The sequence below is a fragment of the Scyliorhinus canicula genome, chromosome 11, assembly GCF_902713615.1.
Source record: "Scyliorhinus canicula chromosome 11, sScyCan1.1, whole genome shotgun sequence".
NCBI classification, from domain to species: Eukaryota; Metazoa; Chordata; class Chondrichthyes; order Carcharhiniformes; family Scyliorhinidae; genus Scyliorhinus; species Scyliorhinus canicula.
Genome location: NC_052156.1, coordinates 94,516,038 through 94,538,125, shown reverse-complemented (window position 1 = coordinate 94,538,125; position 22,088 = coordinate 94,516,038). Strand labels below are relative to the sequence as shown.

Sequence of the window (22,088 nt, the reverse complement as noted above, 5' to 3'; positions counted from 1 at the left end):
ACGGCACCGAGGTCCCAAATTCAATCCCGGCTATGGGTCACTTCCGTGTGGAGTTTGCACATTCTCACCGTGTTTGTATGGGTTTCGCCCCCCACAATCCAAAAGATGTGCAGGGTAGGTGGATTGGCCACACTAAATTGCCCCTTAATTGAAAAAAATGAATTGTGTATTCTAAATTTATTTTTTTTTTAAACACTACCATGGAGCATTTTGAGCTTGGGGATCATTGTAATCAGATTGATTCTTAGTTAATTTTTCCCAGCCCTGCTGTGTGCAGACCCGTCAGCTTCTGAGGTCTGGGCCACCCTCTTCAGTGTCTTTATTAGACACAAGACCGACCCAACACTGAACTGAGAGAAGGACAACCTGACCCTGTAACTCACTCCCGGGCATCTGTTATTCTATATATAAACCACCCCACACCCCTCGATTAGATTCCAGTCTGTAACTCACTCCCGGGTATCTATTATTTTATATGTAAACCACCCCAAACCCCTCAATTAGATTCCACTCTGTAACTCACTCCCGGGTATCTGTTATTCTATACATAACCACCCCGAACCCCTCGATTTGATTCCAGTCTGTAACTCACTCCCGGGTATCTGTTATTCTATATATAAACCACCCCGAACCCCCCGATTAGATTCCAGTCTGTAACACACTCCCGGGTATCTGTTATTCTATATATAAACACCCCAAACCCCTTGATTAGATTCCAGTCTGTAACTCACTCCCGGGTATCTGTTATTCTGTATATAAACCACCCCGAACCCCGCGATTAGATTCCAGTCTGTAATTCATTCCCAGGTATCTGTCATTCTATATATAAACCACCCCGAACCCCCCGATTAGATTCCAGTCTGTAATTCATTCCCAGGTATCTGTCATTCTATATATAAACCACCCCGAACCCCCCGATTAGATTCCAGTCTGTAACTCACTCCCGGGTATCTGTTATTCTATATATAAACCACCCCGAACCCCGCGATTAGATTCCAATCTGTAACTCACTCCCGGGTATCTGTCGTTCTATATATAAATCACCCAAAGCCCTCGATTAGATTCCAATCTGTAACTCACTCCCGGGTATCTGTTATTCTATATATAAACCACGCCGAACACCTCGATTAGATTCCAGTCTGTAACTCACTCCCATGTATCTGTTATTCTATATATGAACACAGACGTACTCCTTGAGTGGAAATTAGGGTTGTAGGGAGAGATTGCATGGCAATTGTTGACTCTACGGAAAGCAATTCCTTCTGATCGGCCTGAATTAGTGGCGAAGCAGCTCATTCAGGGGAATGTATTGTTTTGCACTCATTCTGTGGATCTTTATTGAGCTGTTTCAGAGCAGTTAATGTGAGTCAGCAGCAGCCTCTCTCCAAGCTGCGTTTCCCAAAGAGAGATTGTAGATCTGGAGCTTTGTGTTTCAGATTTCAGCTGCTTCGCTTCAAAAAGCTCTGAGCTTTGTAACCGAAGACAATCAGGCTACAGGAGCTGGAGGTCATCGCAGGAAACTGGGGCAGTGTGGGAAGAGTAGAGTGCAGTGGAAGGGGACATGTGCAGAATATAGACTCCACGAGGAAGCGGTTGTGCAGAATGGTCTGTTGTAGAGTATGGGTTCTGTAATTTTGATGATGGTGAATGTCAGTCACTGAACTGTGCTGTCCCGGAGATGGTGTGTCTTTGAACCGCCCTGTCCTGGTGACGGTGAATCACTGAACCGCCCTGTCCCGGTGACAGTGAGTCACTGAACCGCCCTGTCCCGGTGACGGCGAGTCACTAAACCGTCCTGTCCCGGTGACGGCGAGTCACTAAACCGCCCTGTCCCGGTGACGGCGAGTCACTAAACCGCCCTGTCCCGGTGACGGTGAGTCACTGAACCGCCCTGTCCCGGTGACAGTGAGTCACTGAACCGCCCTGTCCCGGTGACGACGAGTCACTAAACCGTCCTGTCCCGGTGACGGCGAGTCACTAAACCGCCCTGTCCCGGTGACGGCGAGTCACTAAACCGCCCTGTCCCGGTGACGGTGAGTCACTGAACCGCCCTGTCCCGGTGACAGTGAGTCACTGAACCGCCCTGTCCCGGTGACGGTGAGTCACTGAACCACCCTGTCCCGGTGACAGTGAGTCACTGAACCGCCCTGTCCCGGTGACAGTGAGTCACTGAACCGCCCTGTCCCGGTGACAGTGAGTCACTGAACCGCCCTGTCCCGGTGACGGTGAGTCACTGAACCGCCCTGTCCCGGTGACGGTGAGTCACTGAACCACCCTGTCCCGGTGACAGTGAGTCACTGAACCGCCCTGTCCCGGTGACAGTGAGTCACTGAACCGTCCTGTCCCAGTGACGGTGTGTCACTGAACCGTCCTGTCCCGGTGACGGTGAGTCACTGAACCGTCCTGTCCCAGTGACGGTGTGTCACTGAACCGCCCTGTCCCAGTGACGGTGTGTCACTGAACTGCCCTGTCCCGGTGACGGTGAGTCACTGAACCGCCCTGTCCCGGTGACGGTGAGTCACTGAACCGCCCTGTCCCGGTGACGGTGAGTCACTGAACCGTCTTGTCCCGGTGACGGTGAGCTACTGAACATTCCTGTCCCGGTGACGGCGTGTCACTGAACCGCCCTGTCCCGGTGACGGCGTGTCACTGAACCGCCCTGTCCCGGTGACGGTGAGTCACTGAACCGTCTTGTCCCGGTGACGGTGAGCTACTGAACCGTCTTGTCCCGGTGACGGTGAGCTACTGAACATTCCTGTCCCGGTGATGGTGAGTCACTGAACCGCCCTATCCTGGTGTCGTTGAGTCACTGAACCGCCCTGTCCCGGTAACGCTGAGTCACTGAACTGCCCTGTCCCGGTGACGTTGAGTCAGTGAACCGCACTGTCCCAGTAACGTTGAGTCACTGAACCGCCCTGTCCCGGTGACGTTGAGTCACTGAACCGCCCTGTCCCGGTGACGTTGAGTCGCTGAACCGCCCTGTCCCGGTAACGCTGAGTCACTGAACCGCCCTATCCTGGTGTCGTTGAGTCACTGAAGCGCCCTATCCTGGTGTCGTTGAGTCACTGAACCACCCTGTCCCGGTAACGTTGAGTCACTGAACCACCCTGTCCCGGTGACGTTGAGTCGCTGAACCGTCCTGTCCCGGTGACGTTGAGTCACTGAACCACCCTGTCCCGGTAACGCTGAGTCACTGAACCGCCCTGTCCCGGTAACGCTGAGTCGCTGAACCGCCCTGTCCCGGTGACGTTGAGTCGCTGAACCGTCCTGTCCCGGTGACGTTGAGTCGCTGAACCGTCCTGTCCCGGTGACGGTTAGTCACTGAACCACCCTGTCCCGGTGACGTTGAGTCACTGAACCACCCTGTCCCGGTGACGGTGAGCTACTGAACATTCCTGTCCCGGTGACGGCGTGTCACTGAACCGCCCTGTCCCGGTGACGTTGAGTCACTGAACCACCCTGTCCCAGTGACGGTGAGTCACTGAATCGCCCTGTCCCGGTGACGGTGAGTCACTGAACCGCCCTGTCCCGGTGACGGTGAGTCACTGAACCACCCTGTCCTGGTGACGGTGCGTCTCTGAACTGCCCTGTCCCGGTCACGGTGTATCTCTGAACTGCCCTGTCCCGGTCACGGTGCGTCACTGAACCACCCTGTCCTGGTGACGGTGCGTCTCTGAACTGCCCTGTCCCGGTCACGGTGTATCTCTGAACTGCCCTGTCTCGGTCACGGTGTATCTCTGAACTGCCCTGTCTCGGTCACGGTGCGTCACTGAACCACCCTGTCCTGGTGACGGTGCGTCTCTGAACTGCCCTGTCCCGGTGACTGTGAGTCACTGAACCGTCCTGTCCCGGTGACTGTGAGTCACTGAACCGTCCTGTCCCGGTGACTGTGAGTCACTGAACCGTCCTGTCCCAGTGATGATGAGTTACTGAACCGTCCTGTCCCGGAGATGATGAGTTACTGAACCGCCCTGTCCTGGTGACGGTGCGTCACTGAACCACCCTGTCCTGGTGACGGTGTGTCTCTGAACTGCCCTGTCCCGGTCACGGTGCATCACTGAACCACCCTGTCCTGGTGACGGTGCGTCTCTGAACTGCCCTGTCCCGGTCACGGTGTAACTCTGAACTGCCCTGTCTCGGTCACGGTGCGTCACTGAACCACCCTGTCCCGGTGACGGTGAATCACTGAATCGCCCTGTCCCGGTGATGGTGAATCACTGAATCGCCCTGTCCCGGTGATGGTGAATCACTGAATCGCCCTGTCCCGGTGTCGGTGAATCACTGAATCGCCCTGTCCCGGTGTCGGTGAATCACTGAATCGTCCTGTCTCGGTGAATCACTGAATCGCCCTGTCCCGGTGTCGGTGAATCACTGAATCGCCCTGTCCCGGTGTCGGTGAATCACAGAATCGCCCTGTCCCGGTGACGGTGAGTCACTGAACCGTCCTGTCCCGGTGACGGTGAGTCACTGAACCGTCCTGTCCCGGTAACGCTGAGTCACTGAACCGCCCTGTCCTGGTGACGGCGTGTCACTGAACCGCCCTATCCTGGTGTCGTTGAGTCACTGAACCGCCCTGTCCCGGTGACGTTGAGTCACTGAACCACCCTGTCCCGGTAACGCTGAGTCACTGAACCACCCTGTCCCGGTAACGCTGAGTCACTGAACCGCCCTGTCCCGGTGACGTTGAGTCGCTGAACCGTCCTGTCCCGGTGACGTTTAGTCACTGAACCACCCTGTCCCGGTGACGTTGAGTCACTGAACCACCCTGTCCCGGTGACGGTGAGCTACTGAACCGCCCTGTCCCGGTGACGGCGTGTCACTGAACCGCCCTGTCCCGGTGACGTTGAGTCACTGAACCACCCTGTCCCAGTGACGGTGAGTCACTGAATCGCCCTGTCCCGGTGACGGTGAGTCACTGAACCGCCCTGTCCTGGTGACGGTGAGTCACTGAACCGTCCTGTCCCGGTGACGGTGTGTCACTGAACCGCCCTGTCCCAGTGACGGTGTGTCACTGAACCGCCCTGTCTCGGTGTCGGTGAATCACTGAATCGCCCTGTCCCGGTGACTGTGAGTCACTGAACCGTCCTGTCCCGGTGTCGGTGAGTCACTGAACCGCCCTGTCCCGGTGTCGGTGAATCACTGAACCGTCCTGTCCCGGTGTCGGTGAATCACTGAATCGTCCTGTCCCTGTGATGGTGAATCACTGAATCGTCCTGTCCCGGTGACGGTGAATCACTGAATCGCCCTGTCTCGGTGACGGTGAATCACTGAATCGCCCTGTCTCGGTGTCGGTGAATCACTGAATCGCCCTGTCTCGGTGTCGGTGAATCACGGAATCGCCCTGTCCCGGTGTCGGTGAATCACTGAATCGTCCTGTCCCGGTGACTCACTGAATCGTCCTGTCCTGGTGACGGTGAGTCACTGAATCGCCCTGTCCCGGTGTCGGTGAATCACTGAATCGCCCTGTCTCGGTGTCGGTGAATCACGGAATCGCCCTGTCCCGGTGAATCACTGAATCGTCCTGTCCCGGTGACTCACTGAATCGTCCTGTCCCGGTGACGGTGAGTCACTGAGTCGCCCTGTCCCGTGTCGGTGAATCACTGAATCGCCCTGTCCCGGTGTCGGTGAATCACTGAATCGCCCTCTCCCGGTGAAGGTGAATCACTGAATCGCCCTGTCCCGGTGTCGTTGAGTCACTGAACCGCCCTGTCCCGGTAACGTTGAGTCACTGAACCGCCCTGTCCCGGTGACGTTGAGTCACTGAACCGCCCTGTCCCGGTGACGGTGAGTCACTGAACCGTCCTGTCCCGGTAACGCTGAGTCACTGAACCGCCCTGTCCTGGTGACGGCGTGTCACTGAACCGCCCTATCCTGGTGTCGTTGAGTCACTGAACCGTCCTGTCCCGGTAACGCTGAGTCACTGAACCGCCCTATCCTGGTGTCGTTGAGTCACTGAAGCGCCCTATCCTGGTGTCGTTGAGTCACTGAACCGCCCTGTCCCGGTGACGTTGAGTCACTGAACCACCCTGTCCCGGTAACGCTGAGTCACTGAACCGCCCTGTCCCGGTGACGTTGAGTCGCTGAACCGTCCTGTCCCGGTGACGTTGAGTCGCTGAACCGCCCTGTCCCGGTGACGTTGAGTCGCTGAACCGTCCTGTCCTGGTGACGGTGCGTCTCTGAACTGCCCTGTCCCGGTCACGGTGCGTCACTGAACCACCCTGTCCCGGTGACTGTGAGTCACTGAACCGTCCTGTCCCGGTGACTGTGAGTCACTGAACCGTCCTGTCCCAGTGATGATGAGTTACTGAACCGTCCTGTCCCGGAGATGATGAGTTACTGAACCGCCCTGTCCTGGTGACGGTGCGTCACTGAACCACCCTGTCCTGGTGACGGTGTGTCTCTGAACTGCCCTGTCCCGGTCACGGTGCATCACTGAACCACCCTGTCCTGGTGACGGTGCGTCTCTGAACTGCCCTGTCCCGGTCACGGTGTAACTCTGAACTGCCCTGTCTCGGTCACGGTGCGTCACTGAACCACCCTGTCCCGGTGACGGTGAATCACTGAATCGCCCTGTCCCGGTGATGGTGAATCACTGAATCGCCCTGTCCCGGTGATGGTGAATCACTGAATCGCCCTGTCCCGCTGTCGGTGAATCACTGAATCGCCCTGTCCCGGTGTCGGTGAATCACTGAATCGTCCTGTCCCGGTGAATCACTGAATCGCCCTGTCCCGGTGTCGGTGAATCACTGAATCGCCCTGTCCCGGTGTCGGTGAATCACAGAATCGCCCTGTCCCGGTGACAGGCTATGAGCTCCTGCAGCCGGTAGAGGGGTTGATGTCATTCTGCAGCATTGTTTACCCGTCTGCCAGCTGAGCTAAACAATAAGAACTGCAGACATTCAAGAAGACGTTCAGTAACTCACCACCAAATTAGGGATGGGCAATAAATGCTGGGCCTAGCCAGTGACACCCACAGACCATGAATAAATTACAAAACAAGTTGAGTGGAAGGGGTGAGGGATTGTAAGTGCGAGTGTCATTGCAAGAAAACCTGTGCTGCCAGCTGTATTTCTCCATCTTTACAAACAGCAGTCTGGATATGCAGTGTCGTCACTCAATACCAATCATTGAATCGTTAACAAGAAATATGTGAATGAACAGCACGTGACATCACTACTTTTGTAATTCTGCTTTTGAATGTAGCCCCACAGCTGCTGGCTGGTTTAGCTCAGTGGGCTAGACAGCTGGTTTGTGATGCAGAACAAGGACACCAGCGTGGGTTCAATTCCCGTACCAGCCGAGAATTCTGAATTCTCCCTCTGTGTACCCTAACAGGCACCGGAATGTGGCGACTAGGGGCTTTTCTCAGTAACTTCATTGCAGTGTTAATGTAAGCCTACTTATGGCAGTAAAGATTATTTATTTATTATTTTATTTATTGTATTCCATTTGCAGAACCCCTATCTTCAATCTGCCTCTGTCGTTGGTACCAACGTGGACCATGACAACTGGATCCTTCCCCTCCTGCTCCGAGTTCCTCTCCAGCAGTGAGGAGATGTCCCTAACCCTGGTTAAATCTCAATGTTAAATGTTAACTTGTAAACAGAATGAATCATAGAATTTACAGTGCAGAAGGAGGCCATTCTGTACCGGCCCTCGGAAAGAGCACCCCACTTAAGCCCACAATTCCACCCTATCCCTCTACCCCAGTAACACCACCCAACTTTTTTGGACACTAAGGGCAATTTATCATGGCCAAACCATCTAACCTGCACATCTTTGGACTGTGGGAGGAAACCGGAGCACCCGGGGGAAACCCACGCAGACACAGGGGGAACGTGCAGACTCCGCACAGACAGTGACTCAAGCTGGAAATCGACCCTGGAGCTGTGAAGCAACTGTGCTAACCATTGTACTACCGTGCTGCCCTTTCTGTATAAATGACTCTCTTTCTTAGGATCCTGGACCAGACCCCAACATTTGCCAGGATACCGGACAAGAACACGTTTTTCAGTTTGTAAAACTGAGGAAAAGATATCTTCTTACCTGCCCCCACCCCCCCAGCAATGATGACTCTAATCAATAGATACCTTTTATGTTAAAACAAACTTTAATTTAATCACAGAATTCACCACATTAACCTCAAAGAAATTTACAGTTTCAAAAATTCTTAAATAAAAGGAAAAACTTTAACTTATGCCCTACACCTTCACTAGAAATATTCCAACCCAGCAACTACAATGCAGTTCAATTGCCACTTTTATTAATAATGTTAACAGAACAGGTTCACTTGCTTATCTGTGTAGAGACGTTTTGGAAAGGGAACCTTTCAGGAGCAACCTGCAAATCCTTCTGTCTTGTCGGTAGCTCCTTCTCAATCTGACAGCATTTGGCAAAGCAGCTGTTCAAGTAATACGTCTCGCAGACTGCCAAAACTGCCATATTAATTCCATCATCTGTATCCCACTATGTTCCAGGACCTGCTTAGCAAGGACTAAGCACCAACCCCTATAAATTATCTGCACTCCAAGGAATCTCCCGCAATCACAAAAATTATTGCATTAGGCATCTCTCTGTCAACTAGTAAATGGTTAAAATTAATAATTACTTCACCTTTTATGACCTCTTAATTGCAGCTTTAGCAGACGCACAGTCTGGATCTTAACCTAGGTTCTTTAATAATATTACTACAACAACGACATACCTTAACTCCAGCTTTTAAAGGTTTACTGCAATAGATATAAACTACAATATATATATATATATAATATACCAATTTCTTATATTCATTACACTACACTCATGTAAAATAACAATGGCACAACTATTATTGAGGCATTTATAATTTAACACTTTTCAACAATAACGTCCAACAGAACCTGCAAAGAAATAACCATCATTGTCACCATACACAAACTCCAACCAACATGGTTTATGAAAACACACCGTGGGCCCTCCCGCCATTAGTTTTCCCACCCTTATTCGTCACTTCCATGCCTCCCCATCCTCCTCCTGCTAGCAGTCTAAATTTCCTTGAAGAAGTCGATGAACATCTGCCACCTCCGAGCGAACCTCTGTAATGAACCCCTCGAGGCGAATTTTGTTTTCTCCAGCCTGAGAAACCCCACCATGTCACTTAACCATACCCCCGACACTTTGGGGGCTCCGTCCGTCCGTCTCCCCCCCCCCCCCCCCCGGGGCTCTCGGGTCTTCTGACACTCCATTGATCGCCACCACTGGACTCGGAGTCACCCTCCCTTGCAGGACCTCTGACATGACGTCCGCAAATCCCTGCCAAAAGCCCCCCAGCCTCGGCCATGCCCAGAACATATGTACATGATTCGCAGGACCCCTCCCACAGCACGCAAGCCTGTCGTCGTCCTCAAAAAACCTGCTCATCCGGCCCGCAGTCATGAGCCCTGTTGACCAGACTGAGCTTGACACACAACGAGGACACGTTAACTCTCCACAGGGCCTCCTCGATATATATGCCGCCCAGTTCATAAAGTTTGGAAGGGCCAGCCCCCATGCCCCTGCTCCAGCAGCACCTTCCTCACCCGTAAGGTTTTATCGGTCCACATAAATCCCGAAATTACCGCATTCATCTTCCTGAAAAACGCCCTGGGGGGAGAGACTGAAAGACAAACAGCAATCTCGGGAGGACTGTCATTTTCACAGTCTATACCCTCCCCGCTGACAGCGGAGCACGTCCCACCTCTGGAAGTCCCCTTTCTGCTCTATTAGCCTACCCAGATTCAATTTGTGGAGCTGTCCCCATTCCCGTGTCACCTAGATACCTAAAGCTCCCTCCCACCATCTTGAACGGTATCTCCTCCAATCTCTTCTCCTGCCACCTTGCCTGGATCGCAAAAACCTCACTTTTGCCTAATTTCAATTTATACCCCGAGAACCGGCCGAATTCTTCTAGTATCCCCATAATCCCTCCAATCCCCCGCAGCGGGTCTGATGCATGCAAGAGCAAATCGTCTACATAGAGCTCCGCACCCCTCGTACTATCCCCTGCCATACCTTAGAAGTTTGCAGTGCCATTGCCAAAGGCTCTATGGCCAGGGCTAACAGCAGTGGGAAGATATTTGCTCCCTTTTTAAATACAGTTTAGTACCTTATGCTTATTATGAAATCAGACTAGCCAGGTTTGGCTTGTCAGGCTCACACACAACTTTAAACCATTGAGCATTATATGAGTGATTCTGTTCTCAGAAACCCGGTTTCATGTGTGTATAAATCAGTGAGTTGCAACTTCTTCCTCAGTGCCCTTCATCCAATATGTGCTTGTCTTCATTTCCAGGGACCTAGGAAAAGCTGTGAATCAAAGTTCCGGCCTCCGGATTGCAGGCCTATCTGATTGCGGCCAGTAAAATTAAAGCAATGCTGTTGCCAAGGCCATGCACTCCACAGGAAAACAAGGCAAAGCAGTGCTGTGTGGGTTATATAATAGCAGCATCAGTCACGGAAAGCAGAAAAAGAACTGTAGATATTAATGTGGGTGAACATGCCAAGAGCTGAAACACCAATTAATATTTAACACTGGGATTTAACCACTTACATGCTGTTTCTAGCAGCACAAATATGCGTTAAAAAATTCCCTTGCGGGTAGCAACCAGCGTTAGAATGTTATCAATCCTTTTAAAATATAGTCACTGTTGTCGTGATGGATTGCACCTAATTTTCACACAGCAAGATTCCACAAACAACCATTTGACAATGGTCAGATAATCTGTTTCAGTGGACAGGATGCTGATTTGGGTCAAAGAGAAAATGCTGGAAAATCTCAGCAGGTCTGGCAGCATCTGTCAAAGCTTTGACAAAGAGTCATCGAACTCGAAAGGTTCACTCTTTCCTCGCCCTACAGATGCTGCCAGACCTGCTGAGATTTTCCAGCATTTTCTCTTTCGTTTCGGATTCCAGCATCCGCAGTAATTTGCTTTTATGCTGATTTGGATGAAGTATTCAAACCTTTGGATTGAAACTTGAGCAAACAAAATCTATAGAATCCCTGCAATGCAAAATGAGGCCATTCTACCCATCGAAGTTGCGCTGACCCTCTGAAAGATCACCCTACTTATCCTATAGCTCACTCGACCTATCCCCATAACCCCACCTAACCTGCCCATTTTAGGACACTAAGGGGCAATTTAGCATCGCCAATCCACCTAACCTGCACATCTTTTGACTGGGGGAAACCGGAGTACCCAGAGGAAACCCACACAGTCACCCAAGGCTGGAGTCGAACCTGGGTCCCTGGTGCCACGAGACAGCAGTGCTAACCACTGTGCCACCGTGGCGTTCTGACTCCAGAAAAGGCAAGAGTCTGAGCACTGAATCCGGTAGACAGTGCCATCGAAGCTTGTTTCAATGACTAGATAATAGCATGAGCAACTTTGACTACTGTGCCTCACGGTGCTGAGGACCTGGATTCGATCCTGGCCTCAGGTCACTGACGTATGGAGTTTGCACATTCTCCCCGTGTCTGGTGGATCTCACCCCCACAACCCAAAGAAGTGCAGAGTAGGGGAGTGGCCACACTAAATTGTCCCTTAATTGGAAAAAAATTATTGGATACTCTAAATTTATTTTTTTTAAACTTTGAGTACTGTGCAAAATGCAACAGTTCATTCACGAGCATTGGTTCTGACCGTCGGTGTGTAAACCAGCACACCTAGTGATTTGAGACTTCTGCTGTCAGTGATAGGAAATTGAAGCCTGTGTTGCCTGTTCAATGCCAGGATTAGGGACATCTCCTTGGTGCTGCCAAGGAACCTGGAGCAGGAGGGCAAGTTGTCAGGGTCCACGTGGGTACCAGCACATAGGTTGAAGTAAGAAAGGGAATACAAGCAACGAGGGGCTAAATTGAAAAGCAGAATCACAAAAGTAATAACCTCTGGATTACTGCGAGAAAATTGAAGCAGGGTAAATAAAGTTAGAGAGTTGAATGCGTAGCTCAAAGATTGGTTTGGGAGAAATAGGTTTGTTTCATGGAACTCTGGCACCAGTCCTCTGGAAAGAGGGAGTTGTTCCGGGATTTTGAAAGTTAACAAAGACAATAGTTCAGGGTGTGATACAGGGACTGAAAATCAGAGCATGACAGGAAGGGACCAAGTGTACAGACAAGAGTGTATCAACCAATAGAGACAGAGTGAGGAAAATGTGCAAAGACAGAATTAAAGGCCCTTTATCTGGAATACATGCAGAATTGATAACCAGGTAGATGAATTGACAGATGTTAGAGACAGAGGAGAGGGGCAAAATTAAACTTTATTTTCTCGCTACCTGGCTGGAAGCAGAGATGTTTTTGAAACAGGCTATGGTGAACCATAGAACATAGTTTTTCAAATATTTTTGCCTGGGATCCATTTTTATCAACCTGCCGACCTCCTCCGGCCGACCTCCGCCACCCACGCCAGCCGACCTCTTCGACCCACCATTTTCACTTGCCTTTCATTTGCAGATGGGCCTGCTTGGTCCTCACCATCTCAATTGCTATGTTACATTTCTGATAATGTCAGTTGATGATTTAAGATCTCACTGTATCCGCTGAACAAAATAAAGAGGTTTATCCTCGAACTCGCTATACCTTTGAAGTTTTGAGGGTTTTAAACTTTCATTTGCCTGTGCTTCCTGCATATAACATACATGAACTTTGAATCCTGATTTGCAGTAGAGCAATTAATAAATTCACACCTCAAGTAATCATCTTTATGCTGTTTTCAGCTTCTTAATGGGTTTCTCACCAGAGGCCCTGGAGTTCACACCACCACTGCTGGCAGCTGCAAAATGGAGGAATCTCTCAAGGCCAGAACACGTGACCTCAATGTTTAGAGCGCATGACCTCTCTGCCACCACTCCAGTCAGGAAGATTCCAGTGATTTTTAATAAAATCTGCTCCTGGGTCAGCACGTTCTGCCACACTGTGTTCTGGGCCTGTGTACTGCTGAGAGGGCACGCATGCACGGAATGGCCAGCATTCTGAAGCCGGTCACGGCAGGCAATTACCAAATCTTGTTGCATCATTGGGCACTTCTTCCCTTAATCGGGAATGCCGATTTGACTCTCCTGATACCTGCCTGTGACCCACCCAGGAGTCGGGACCCTGGGTTTGAAAATAACTGCTGTAGAGCCGCGACATTGCAGAAGAAGGCCATTCGGCCCATTGAGTCTGCACCGACCCTACCTCGGCCCACTCCCCTGCTCCATACCAGTCACTCCACCTATCCTGCACATCCCTGGACACTAAGAGGCAATTTACAATGGCCAATCCACCTAACCGGCACATAGGGAGAATGTGCAAACACCACACAGACAGTTACCCAAAGCTGGCATTGAACTGGCTCCCTGGTGCAGTGTTTTCCCAAAGTCTGTTTGTCAGGTCAAACTTTAAAGTGACTATTCAGGGTTAAATCAGAATTACAGTTTATTCACGTATTCAAACCTGGGGATTAGGTTCAACTTTGTACACACGCATGATAAAATTGGAAAGTGGAGATTTTACAACTATGATTAACTTATAAGAAAAAGCACCACAGAGAGTCAGAATCCAGTGAGGGTTCCTTCATATCTGAGCTATTGTTCAGGCTGGTTCAGCTAGCTGAAGCAGGAGTTGAAGAAAATGAAAATCGCTTATTGTCACGAGTAGGCTTCAATGAAGTTACTGTGAAAAGCCCCTAGTCACCACATTCCGCCGCCTGTCCGGGGAGGCTGGTACGGGAATCGAACCGTGCTGCTGGCCTGCTTGGTCTGCTTTAAAAGCCAGTGATTTAGCCTGGTGAGCTAAACCAGCCCCTAAGAGTTACAAAATGACTTTAATATTCATGAGGGTGGAGTGAGATGAGGTTGGTGTACAGACAATTGGTCTGCTCTGCAGAGGACAGCAAGAATCTTCCAGAGAAGCAGGCTTCAAGGACTTATAATGTAGGTTGTTGGTCAGCCTCGAGTCCTCCTTTGATGTTTGGAGCTTGGAGTTTAAACAGCAGGATGAGTTATGAGCCCCGAAATGTAATATTAAAACTTTACAAAGGCCAGAAGTTTAAGTGATGTGCTGTTGACAGCTAATGAGCTGTTTCTATGCGTCTGGTCAAATTCCATTGTTTACCTTGTGAAACAGGTGGTGACTTTAACACCTCTGCAGGTATAACGGGTTTCATAGAATTTATAGTGCACAAGAAGGCCATTCTGCACCAGCCCTTGGAAATAGCACCCCATTTATGGCCACACCTCCAATATATTCCCGTAATCCATTAACCCCACCTAACCTTTTTGGATACCAAGGGCAATTTAGCATGGCCAATCCACCTACCTGCACATCTTTGGACTGGGAGGAAACCGGAGCACCCGGAGGAAACTCACGCAGACATGGGGAGAATGTGCAGACTCCGCACAGACAGCGACCCAAGATGGGAATCGAACCTGGGACCCTGGAGTTGTGAAGCTACTATGCTCACCACTGTGCTACCATGCTGTCCACACATTTGGATAGCTCTCCCTCAGTTGTAGTCTAGGCTGAGGAGACAAGTTGTCTGCCGATCCATGGTTTTATTGATTGTAATATGTCCTCACAATGAGAGGTGTATGACTCCACAAGGACGAGCGTTGAGTTTTTGTCCTGTGACTGCTGTTGGAAATTTCCAGAAAGCGTAGCCAACTTGTGAATCATGTGACATCTGGCAGCGATATTTTGGTGCAGCAAGGTCCCATTTTTAAACAGTTTATGATATCTTTATTGGACTTGACACAGTGCAAGGAGAAATCAATGAGAATGATATGATGACCATTACAAAAACATGGTTGCAAGTGTGAGCAAGGCTGGGAACTGAAATTCATGGTTATTTGACATTTTGGATTGTTTGGAAGAAAGGAAAAGTATGTGGATTGGCTGTATGAAAACCAAGGAAAAGTTTGCACAACAAATACCCAGAAGCGCAAACTCTCCCTGGCAATCGTACCTACATTGGAAACCATCCAAAAAATGTGAAATAAATGGCAAACTTCGGATGGTTCCAGTTGTTACCCACTTCTGGATGACTATTGCACACACACCAATCCCCCACAGGACTCTTTCACCCCCAGGGGATCCCCTCCCCTAAATCCTCAAGGTTATGCCTCCGCCCTCTGAACCTTCACTCTTACCCCACCCTCACCAAGTCTAACACATCCTCAAGGTTAAACCCAACCTCCCAAGACCTGAAAGCCACCCCGTGGCCCAAACCCTAACCTCAAACAACACCCAAGGAAGTAACTGGAATTGAATGCCATGCTGAGGAAAATCAGGTACTTGATCTTAGCCTGGGAGGTGAAGATATAGAATCTGTTTGTGTGGAGATAAAAAATAGAAAAGGAAAGAAGTCACTGGTTTATAGGCCCCTGATAGCAGTGTTAGGGTACCAGATCAGACCCCAACCTTTTTAGGTTAACCGACAAGAACCCCGAATAATTATTTTTTAATTTGTAAAACTGTGAGGAAAGGATATTTCACCCCAGAATGATGACTTTGACCAATAAGAATGTTTTATGTCAAAACAAACTTTAATATAAACACGGAATAAAGCATATTTTTTGAATATAAATTTAGAGTACCCAATTCTTTTTTTCCCCAATTAAGGGGAAATTTAGCGTGGCCAATTCACCTACCCTGCACATCTTTTTAGGTTGTGGAGGTGAGACCCACACAGACACGGTGAAAATGAGCAAACTCCACACAGACAGTGGGCCGGGTCCTCCGCAGCGTGAGGCAGCAGTGATAACCACTGCGCCATTGTGCTACCCTGGAATTAACCACATTAACATCAAAGAAATAGCTTTACAGTTAACAGTTCTTGCACAGAAGGAAAAACGTCAAAATACTATCTATACCTGCTACTAACTCCAATTAAGCACCCCAATACAGTTCAAATGCCACTTATAAATAATGTTAACTAACAGATTATTTTGCAGAGACGTTTGGAGAGACCCTTGCAGGAGCAGAACCAGTGCACTTCTGCTCAGCCGAGCAGCATGTGGTAAAACTGCTGTTCAACTTAAAATTCTTCTATCTTGTCAGGCTCAAATCCTATGGCAAACTGCTAAACTACAGAGAGACCTGGCTCCTCCTATTAGCTACAGCATCTATATCCCACTCAGATGCACATGATCTGCTTAGCTAGAACTCGATAGAACCCCTCATAAATGACCTACTCTCAGTAAATCTCCAGCAATCATAAATATATTCCATTAGCCCTCTATATGTAAACAAGTAAATGGTTAGAATCAATGATGACCTCCCCTTTTACAACTTATTAAGTACAGCTTTAGCAGACACACAGTCTGAATACCTTAACCTAGGTTCTTTAATAATATCACTGCGACAAATATATACCATAACCCAGGCTTTTAATAACATTATTGCCTCAAAAATAAAAAAAATGATATACAACAATTTCCAAATTCATCACAGTAGTTAAATTGTAGAACAGATTGTAAATCAAATATAATGGAGGCTTATAAGAAAGGCGTTGCAATAATCAATGATATTTTTGATCTTCAAATAGATGGATCAGATTGGCAAAGATAATCAGGAGAATGAGTTCACAGAGTTAACTTGGGACAGCAATATATTCTGGAACTAACCAGGGGGGAGGCTATTTTGGATCTTGTCATGGGTAATGAGACTCGTAGTAACACACAACACAATACAATTTACAGTGCAGAAGGAGGCCATTCGGCCCATCGAGTCTACACCGGCTCTTAGAAAGAGCACCCTACCCAAGGTCAACACCTCCACCCTATCCCCATAACCCAGTAACCCCACCCAACACTGACAGCAATTTTGGACACTAAGGGCAATTTATCATGGCCAATCCACCTAACCTCGGGTGGGGGATCCTCGAGGCAAGAGTGACTCGAGAATGATGTGGGTGATAAACCTGGATGCGTAACTAGTGTCTTAAACATAAATAAAGGCAATTACAAGGCTATAAGACGATGTTGGCAGCAGTGGACTGTGAAAACGTGCCCTAAGACAGCAAATAAGCAGTGACTGACATTTAAGGAAATAAGTGTCCTTTACCTCTACGAAGATATATTCCATTGAGAAAGAAAGACTGAGAAAGATGGACTAATGTCCATGGCTAACGAAGGAAGTTCAGGGTAAGATTAAATTGAAAGAGGTGTATAATGCTGCAAATGTGGTGGGCCGTAAAATCGGGGAAATGAGCAACCAGCAAAGACGGGTAAAATCTAAAGAGTGAAAAATTATTAGCTCAGTGGGCTAGACAGCTGGTTTGTGATGCAGAACAAGGTCAGCAGCGAGGGTTCAATTCCCGTACCAGCTTGCCCGAACAGGTGGCGGACCAGGGGCTTTTCATATTTACTTCATACTTGTGACAATAAAAGATTATTATTATAGAATATGAGAGTGAACTAGCAAGACATTTAGAAAAATAGAAGCAATAACTTCTATGTACAGGAAAGGAATCACTAAATTGAACAGTGGTCCCTTGGAGGATGAGACTGTGAAATGGCTGAAGCATTGAAACAAGTATTTTGTATGTCATCACTGTACAACACCCAAAATGTATTCCCAGAAATATACAAAATCAAGAGCCTCAAAAACAATCATGATCACTACAAAAAACTATTCTGAACACAGTGATCCCAGAGTCTGGCTCTGTCGGAGCATTGACACAGTGATTCCAGAGTCTGGCTCTGTCGGAGCACTGACACGGTGATCCCAAAATCTGGCTCTGTCGGAGCACTGACACAGTGATCCCAGAGTCTGGCTCTGTCGGAGCACTGACACAGTGATTCCAGAGTCTGGCTCTGTCGGAGCACTGACACGGTGATCCCAGAATCTGGCTCTGTCGGAGCACTGACACGGTGATCCCAGAGTCTGGCTCTGTCGGAGCACTGACACAGTGATCCCAGAATCTGGCTCTGTCGGAGCACTGACACAGTGATCCCAAAATCTGGCTCAGTCGGAGCACTGACACAGTGATCCCAGAGTCTGGCTCTGTCAGAGCACTGGCACATTGATCCCAGAGTCTGGCTCTGTCGGAGCACTGACACAGTGATCCCAGAGTCTGGCTCTGTCGGAGCACTGACACAGTGATCCCAGAGTCTGGCTCTGTCGGAGCACTGACACGGTGATCCCAAAATCTGGCTCTGTCGGAGCACTGACACAGTGATCCCAGAGTCTGGCTCTGTCGGAGCACTGACACGGTGATCCCAAAATCTGGCTCTGTCGGAGCACTGGCACAGTGATCCCAGAGTCTGGCTCTGTCGGAGCATTGACACAGTGATTCCAGAGTCTGGCTCTGTCGGAGCACTGACACAGTGATCCCAGAGTCTGGCTCTGTCGGAGCACTGACACAGTGATCCCAGAGTCTGGCTCTGTCGGAGCACTGACACAGTGATTCCAGAGTCTGGCTCTGTCGGAGCACTGACACAGTGATCCCAGAGTCTGGCTCTGTCGGAGCACTGACACAGTGATCCCAAAATCTGGCTCTGTCGGAGCACTGGCACAGTGATCCCAGAGTCTGGCTCTGTCGGAGCACTGGCACAGTGATCCCAGAGTCTGGCTCTGTCGGAGCACTGACACAGTGATCCCAGAGTCTGGCTCTGTCGGAGCACTGACACGGTGATCCCAAAATCTGGCTCTGTCGGAGCACTGACACAGTGATCCCAGAGTCTGGCTCTGTCGGAGCATTGACACAGTGATCCCAGAGTCTGGCTCTGTCGGAGCACTGGCACAGTGATCCCAGAGTCTGGCTCTGTCGGAGCACTGGCACAGTGATCCCAGAGTCTGGCTCTGTCGGAGCACTGGCACAGTGATCCCAGAGTCTGGCTCTGTCGGAGCACTGACACAGTGATCCCAGAGTCTGGCTCTGTCGGAGCACTGACACAGTGATCCCAGAATCTGGCTCTGTCGGAGCACTGACACAGTGATCCCAGAGTCTGGCTCTGTCGGAGCACTGGCACAGTGATCCCAGAGTCTGGCTCTGTCGGAGCACTGACACAGTGATCCCAGAGTCTGGCTCTGTCGGAGCACTGACACGGTGATCCCAAAATCTGGCTCTGTCGGAGCACTGACACAGTGATCCCAGAGTCTGGCTCTGTCGGAGCATTGACACAGTGATCCCAGAGTCTGGCTCTGTCGGAGCACTGGCACAGTGATCCCAGAGTCTGGCTCTGTCGGAGCATTGACACAGTGATTCCAGAGTCTGGCTCTGTCGGAGCACTGACACAGTGATCCCAGAGTCTGGCTCTGTCGGAGCACTGACACAGTGATCCCAGAGTCTGGCTCTGTCGGAGCACTGACACAGTGATCCCAAAATCTGGCTCTGTCGGAGCACTGGCACAGTGATCCCAGAGTCTGGCTCTGTCGGAGCACTGGCACAGTGATCCCAGAGTCTGGCTCTGTCGGAGCACTGACACAGTGATCCCAGAGTCTGGCTCTGTCGGAGCACTGACACGGTGATCCCAAAATCTGGCTCTGTCGGAGCACTGACACAGTGATCCCAGAGTCTGGCTCTGTCGGAGCATTGACACAGTGATCCCAGAGTCTGGCTCTGTCGGAGCACTGGCACAGTGATCCCAGAGTCTGGCTCTGTCGGAGCACTGACACGGTGATCCCAGAGTCTGGCTCTGTCGGAGCACTGACACAGTGATCCCAGAGTCTGGCTCTGTCGGAGCACTGACACGGTGATCCCAGAGTCTGGCTCTGTCGGAGCACTGACACGGTGATCCCAGAGTCTGGCTCTGTCGGAGCACTGACACAGTGATCCCAAAATCTGGCTCTGTCGGAGCACTGACACGGTGATCCCAGAGTCTGGCTCTGTCGGAGCACTGACACAGTGATCCCAGAGTCTGGCTCTGTCAGAGCATTGACACAGTGATCCCAGAGTCAGGAATTCCATGAGCATTGATACAGTGATCCCAGAGTCTGGAATTCCATGAGCACTGGAACTCTTGGCCACCTCTCTGTTCTCATCCCCGTACCTGCCCCCTCCCTTCATGCCGGGCCGGCAATTCTCAGCTTTGTCTTTGCCCTGGGCCCGATGTGACAGTGTTTACTTGCTTTGGTATCTGGGTGATATCATTCTGCTGCAGGGCTGATGCTGGGTGGATTCATAGTTTCAAGTGACTGTGTGCCTCAGTGTTTGATATTGGAAGAGTTGTAGTTTGTGTCGTTGTGGTGAATGAAGTTCAGTGTTGTGTTTTGCTGAGAATAAGCGGCCCATTCAAACACAGTCATGTACTGGAGGAAACACATCCAGCAGAAACATAGCAAGGCGAGACTGAGGCAGGGCTGCTGGAGGAAGCTTGTTTACTGATGGATGAGTTTGATATTGTTTGTTTAACTTCGGAGTGATCTGCTTGTACTTTCAGGCCCTATGCTTTTATACACACAAAATATCTCCCCTTCCTCACCCCCAAGCAACTGAGTTTGCTACCATTGGGAATCCAGTTTCAACCTCTGGTTTCCCATACCCAGTGTACTTACTCCAGGGTCTGTGGGCTGTGCTCACCAACTGGCATCCTGACTAACTTTCACTGTCTCTCTGACCCGGGAGTGACAGAACAGCAATCAGGAGGATTTTCTGTCTCCGACCCCTGACCCTGGGAGTACTGAGGCCCTGTGACTGGAGCTTGGCTTCTAAAAATGTTAGCAATCCCTGTGAGGCAAGTGATTGAGTGTTCAGGTGTACACACCTCCAGATCCCCTGAGTCATAAACTCCTCTCTCAGAAATCCCAGGCAGCCCTTTCACATTCTTTAGCTTAGTTTCAGAGCTGTTTAAGTTAGTTTTGCTGACACACTTCCTTGTCACGGTTGAAACTGAGCTGCTCCTTGTTCTATTTAGTCAGCCCCGAGGGTTCAGCTATTCTTTGCTTTGTGGCTGTTATCGCTATCTGATCTGTGTGTTGTAATCATTTGGTTTCTAAGTGTCCATTAACTGTTGTCTCAGTGCTTCAGATACTCGCTGTAATTGAACTTATCGAAACCAGTCTGGGAGAGAGAGAGAGGGACGTAGGAAGAGGTTTTTTTCATGGAAAGTCCCATTCCTTTTGGATCTTCAATATATATAATCTGATCAGGAGCAGAAACACTCCTATGTACACAGAGGAACCATGAGTGAGTATGCTGTGTGCATATTTACTCCCATCAACACAGTAACCAGAACCAGGAGCAGACACCAAGCAAGGAGCTGGAGCTGGAAGGGAGGGTGTGACTGTAGGGAGGAGATTTAACTTAGCACTGTTCCTGTTTTTGATATTTATTTATTCTTTCTTGGAGTGTGGGCCTCACTGGCTGGAGCAGCATTTACTGCCCATCCCTCATTGCCCTTCCGAAGGTGGTGGTGAGCTGCCTTCTTGAACTGCTGCAATCCATTGTGCTGTGAGGGAGGGAATGCCAGGATTTTCACCCAGCAACAGTGAAGGAACGGCGATATATTTCCAAGTCAGGATGGTGAGTGAATTGGAGGGGAACTTCCAAGTGATGGTGTTCCCATGTATTGGCTGCCCTTGTCTTTCTAGATGGTATTGATCTAGATGGTATTGATCTTGAGTTTAGCGGGTGCTGCCTAAGGACCCTTGGTGAGTCACTGCAGTACATCTTGTAGATGGTACACCGAACTGCGACTGTGCGTCGGTGGAGGGCTTGAATGTTTGTGGAAGAGGGGGCAATCAAGCGGGGTTGCTTTGTCCTGGATGGTGTTGAGCTTCTTGAGTGTTGTTGGAGCTGCACTCATCCAGGCAAGTAGAGAGTATTCCATTACACTCCTGACTTGTACCTTGTAGTTAGCTTTGGGGAGTTGGGAGATGAGTTACTAGCCGGTTACAGTTAAACCTGATGTGGAGATGTCGGCGTTGGGCTGGGGTGGGCACAGTAAGAAGTCTTACAACACCAGGGTTAAAGTCCAACAGGTTTGTTTCAAATCACTAGCTTTCAGAGCACTGCTCCTTCCTCAGGTTAATGAAGATATGGGTTCCAGAAATATATTTATAGACAAAGTCACTGATGCAACACAATGCTATTAATGCGAGTCTTTGTAGGTAATTACGTCTTTATAGATCCAGACAGAGCAACTGGAGA

General features: G+C 49.7%; 1 protein-coding gene across 2 annotated transcripts in view; it reads left to right on the top strand.

The window, feature by feature from the left end:
- Window positions 1-22,088, top strand: part of LOC119973201 (transmembrane and coiled-coil domains protein 1-like) — an 85,119-nt gene that overhangs the window by 28,801 nt on the left and 34,230 nt on the right. The window contains exon 1 of one of the 2 annotated variants that reach the window (XM_038810854.1): window positions 21,417-21,461. The exons of the other annotated variant lie outside the window; for it this stretch is intronic. Within the exon in view, the coding sequence (XP_038666782.1) occupies window positions 21,459-21,461 (3 nt within the window). The 5' untranslated portion in view covers window positions 21,417-21,458. Of the gene's footprint in view, window positions 1-21,416; window positions 21,462-22,088 lie in introns of those variants that run through there. 2 annotated transcript variants of the gene reach the window in all.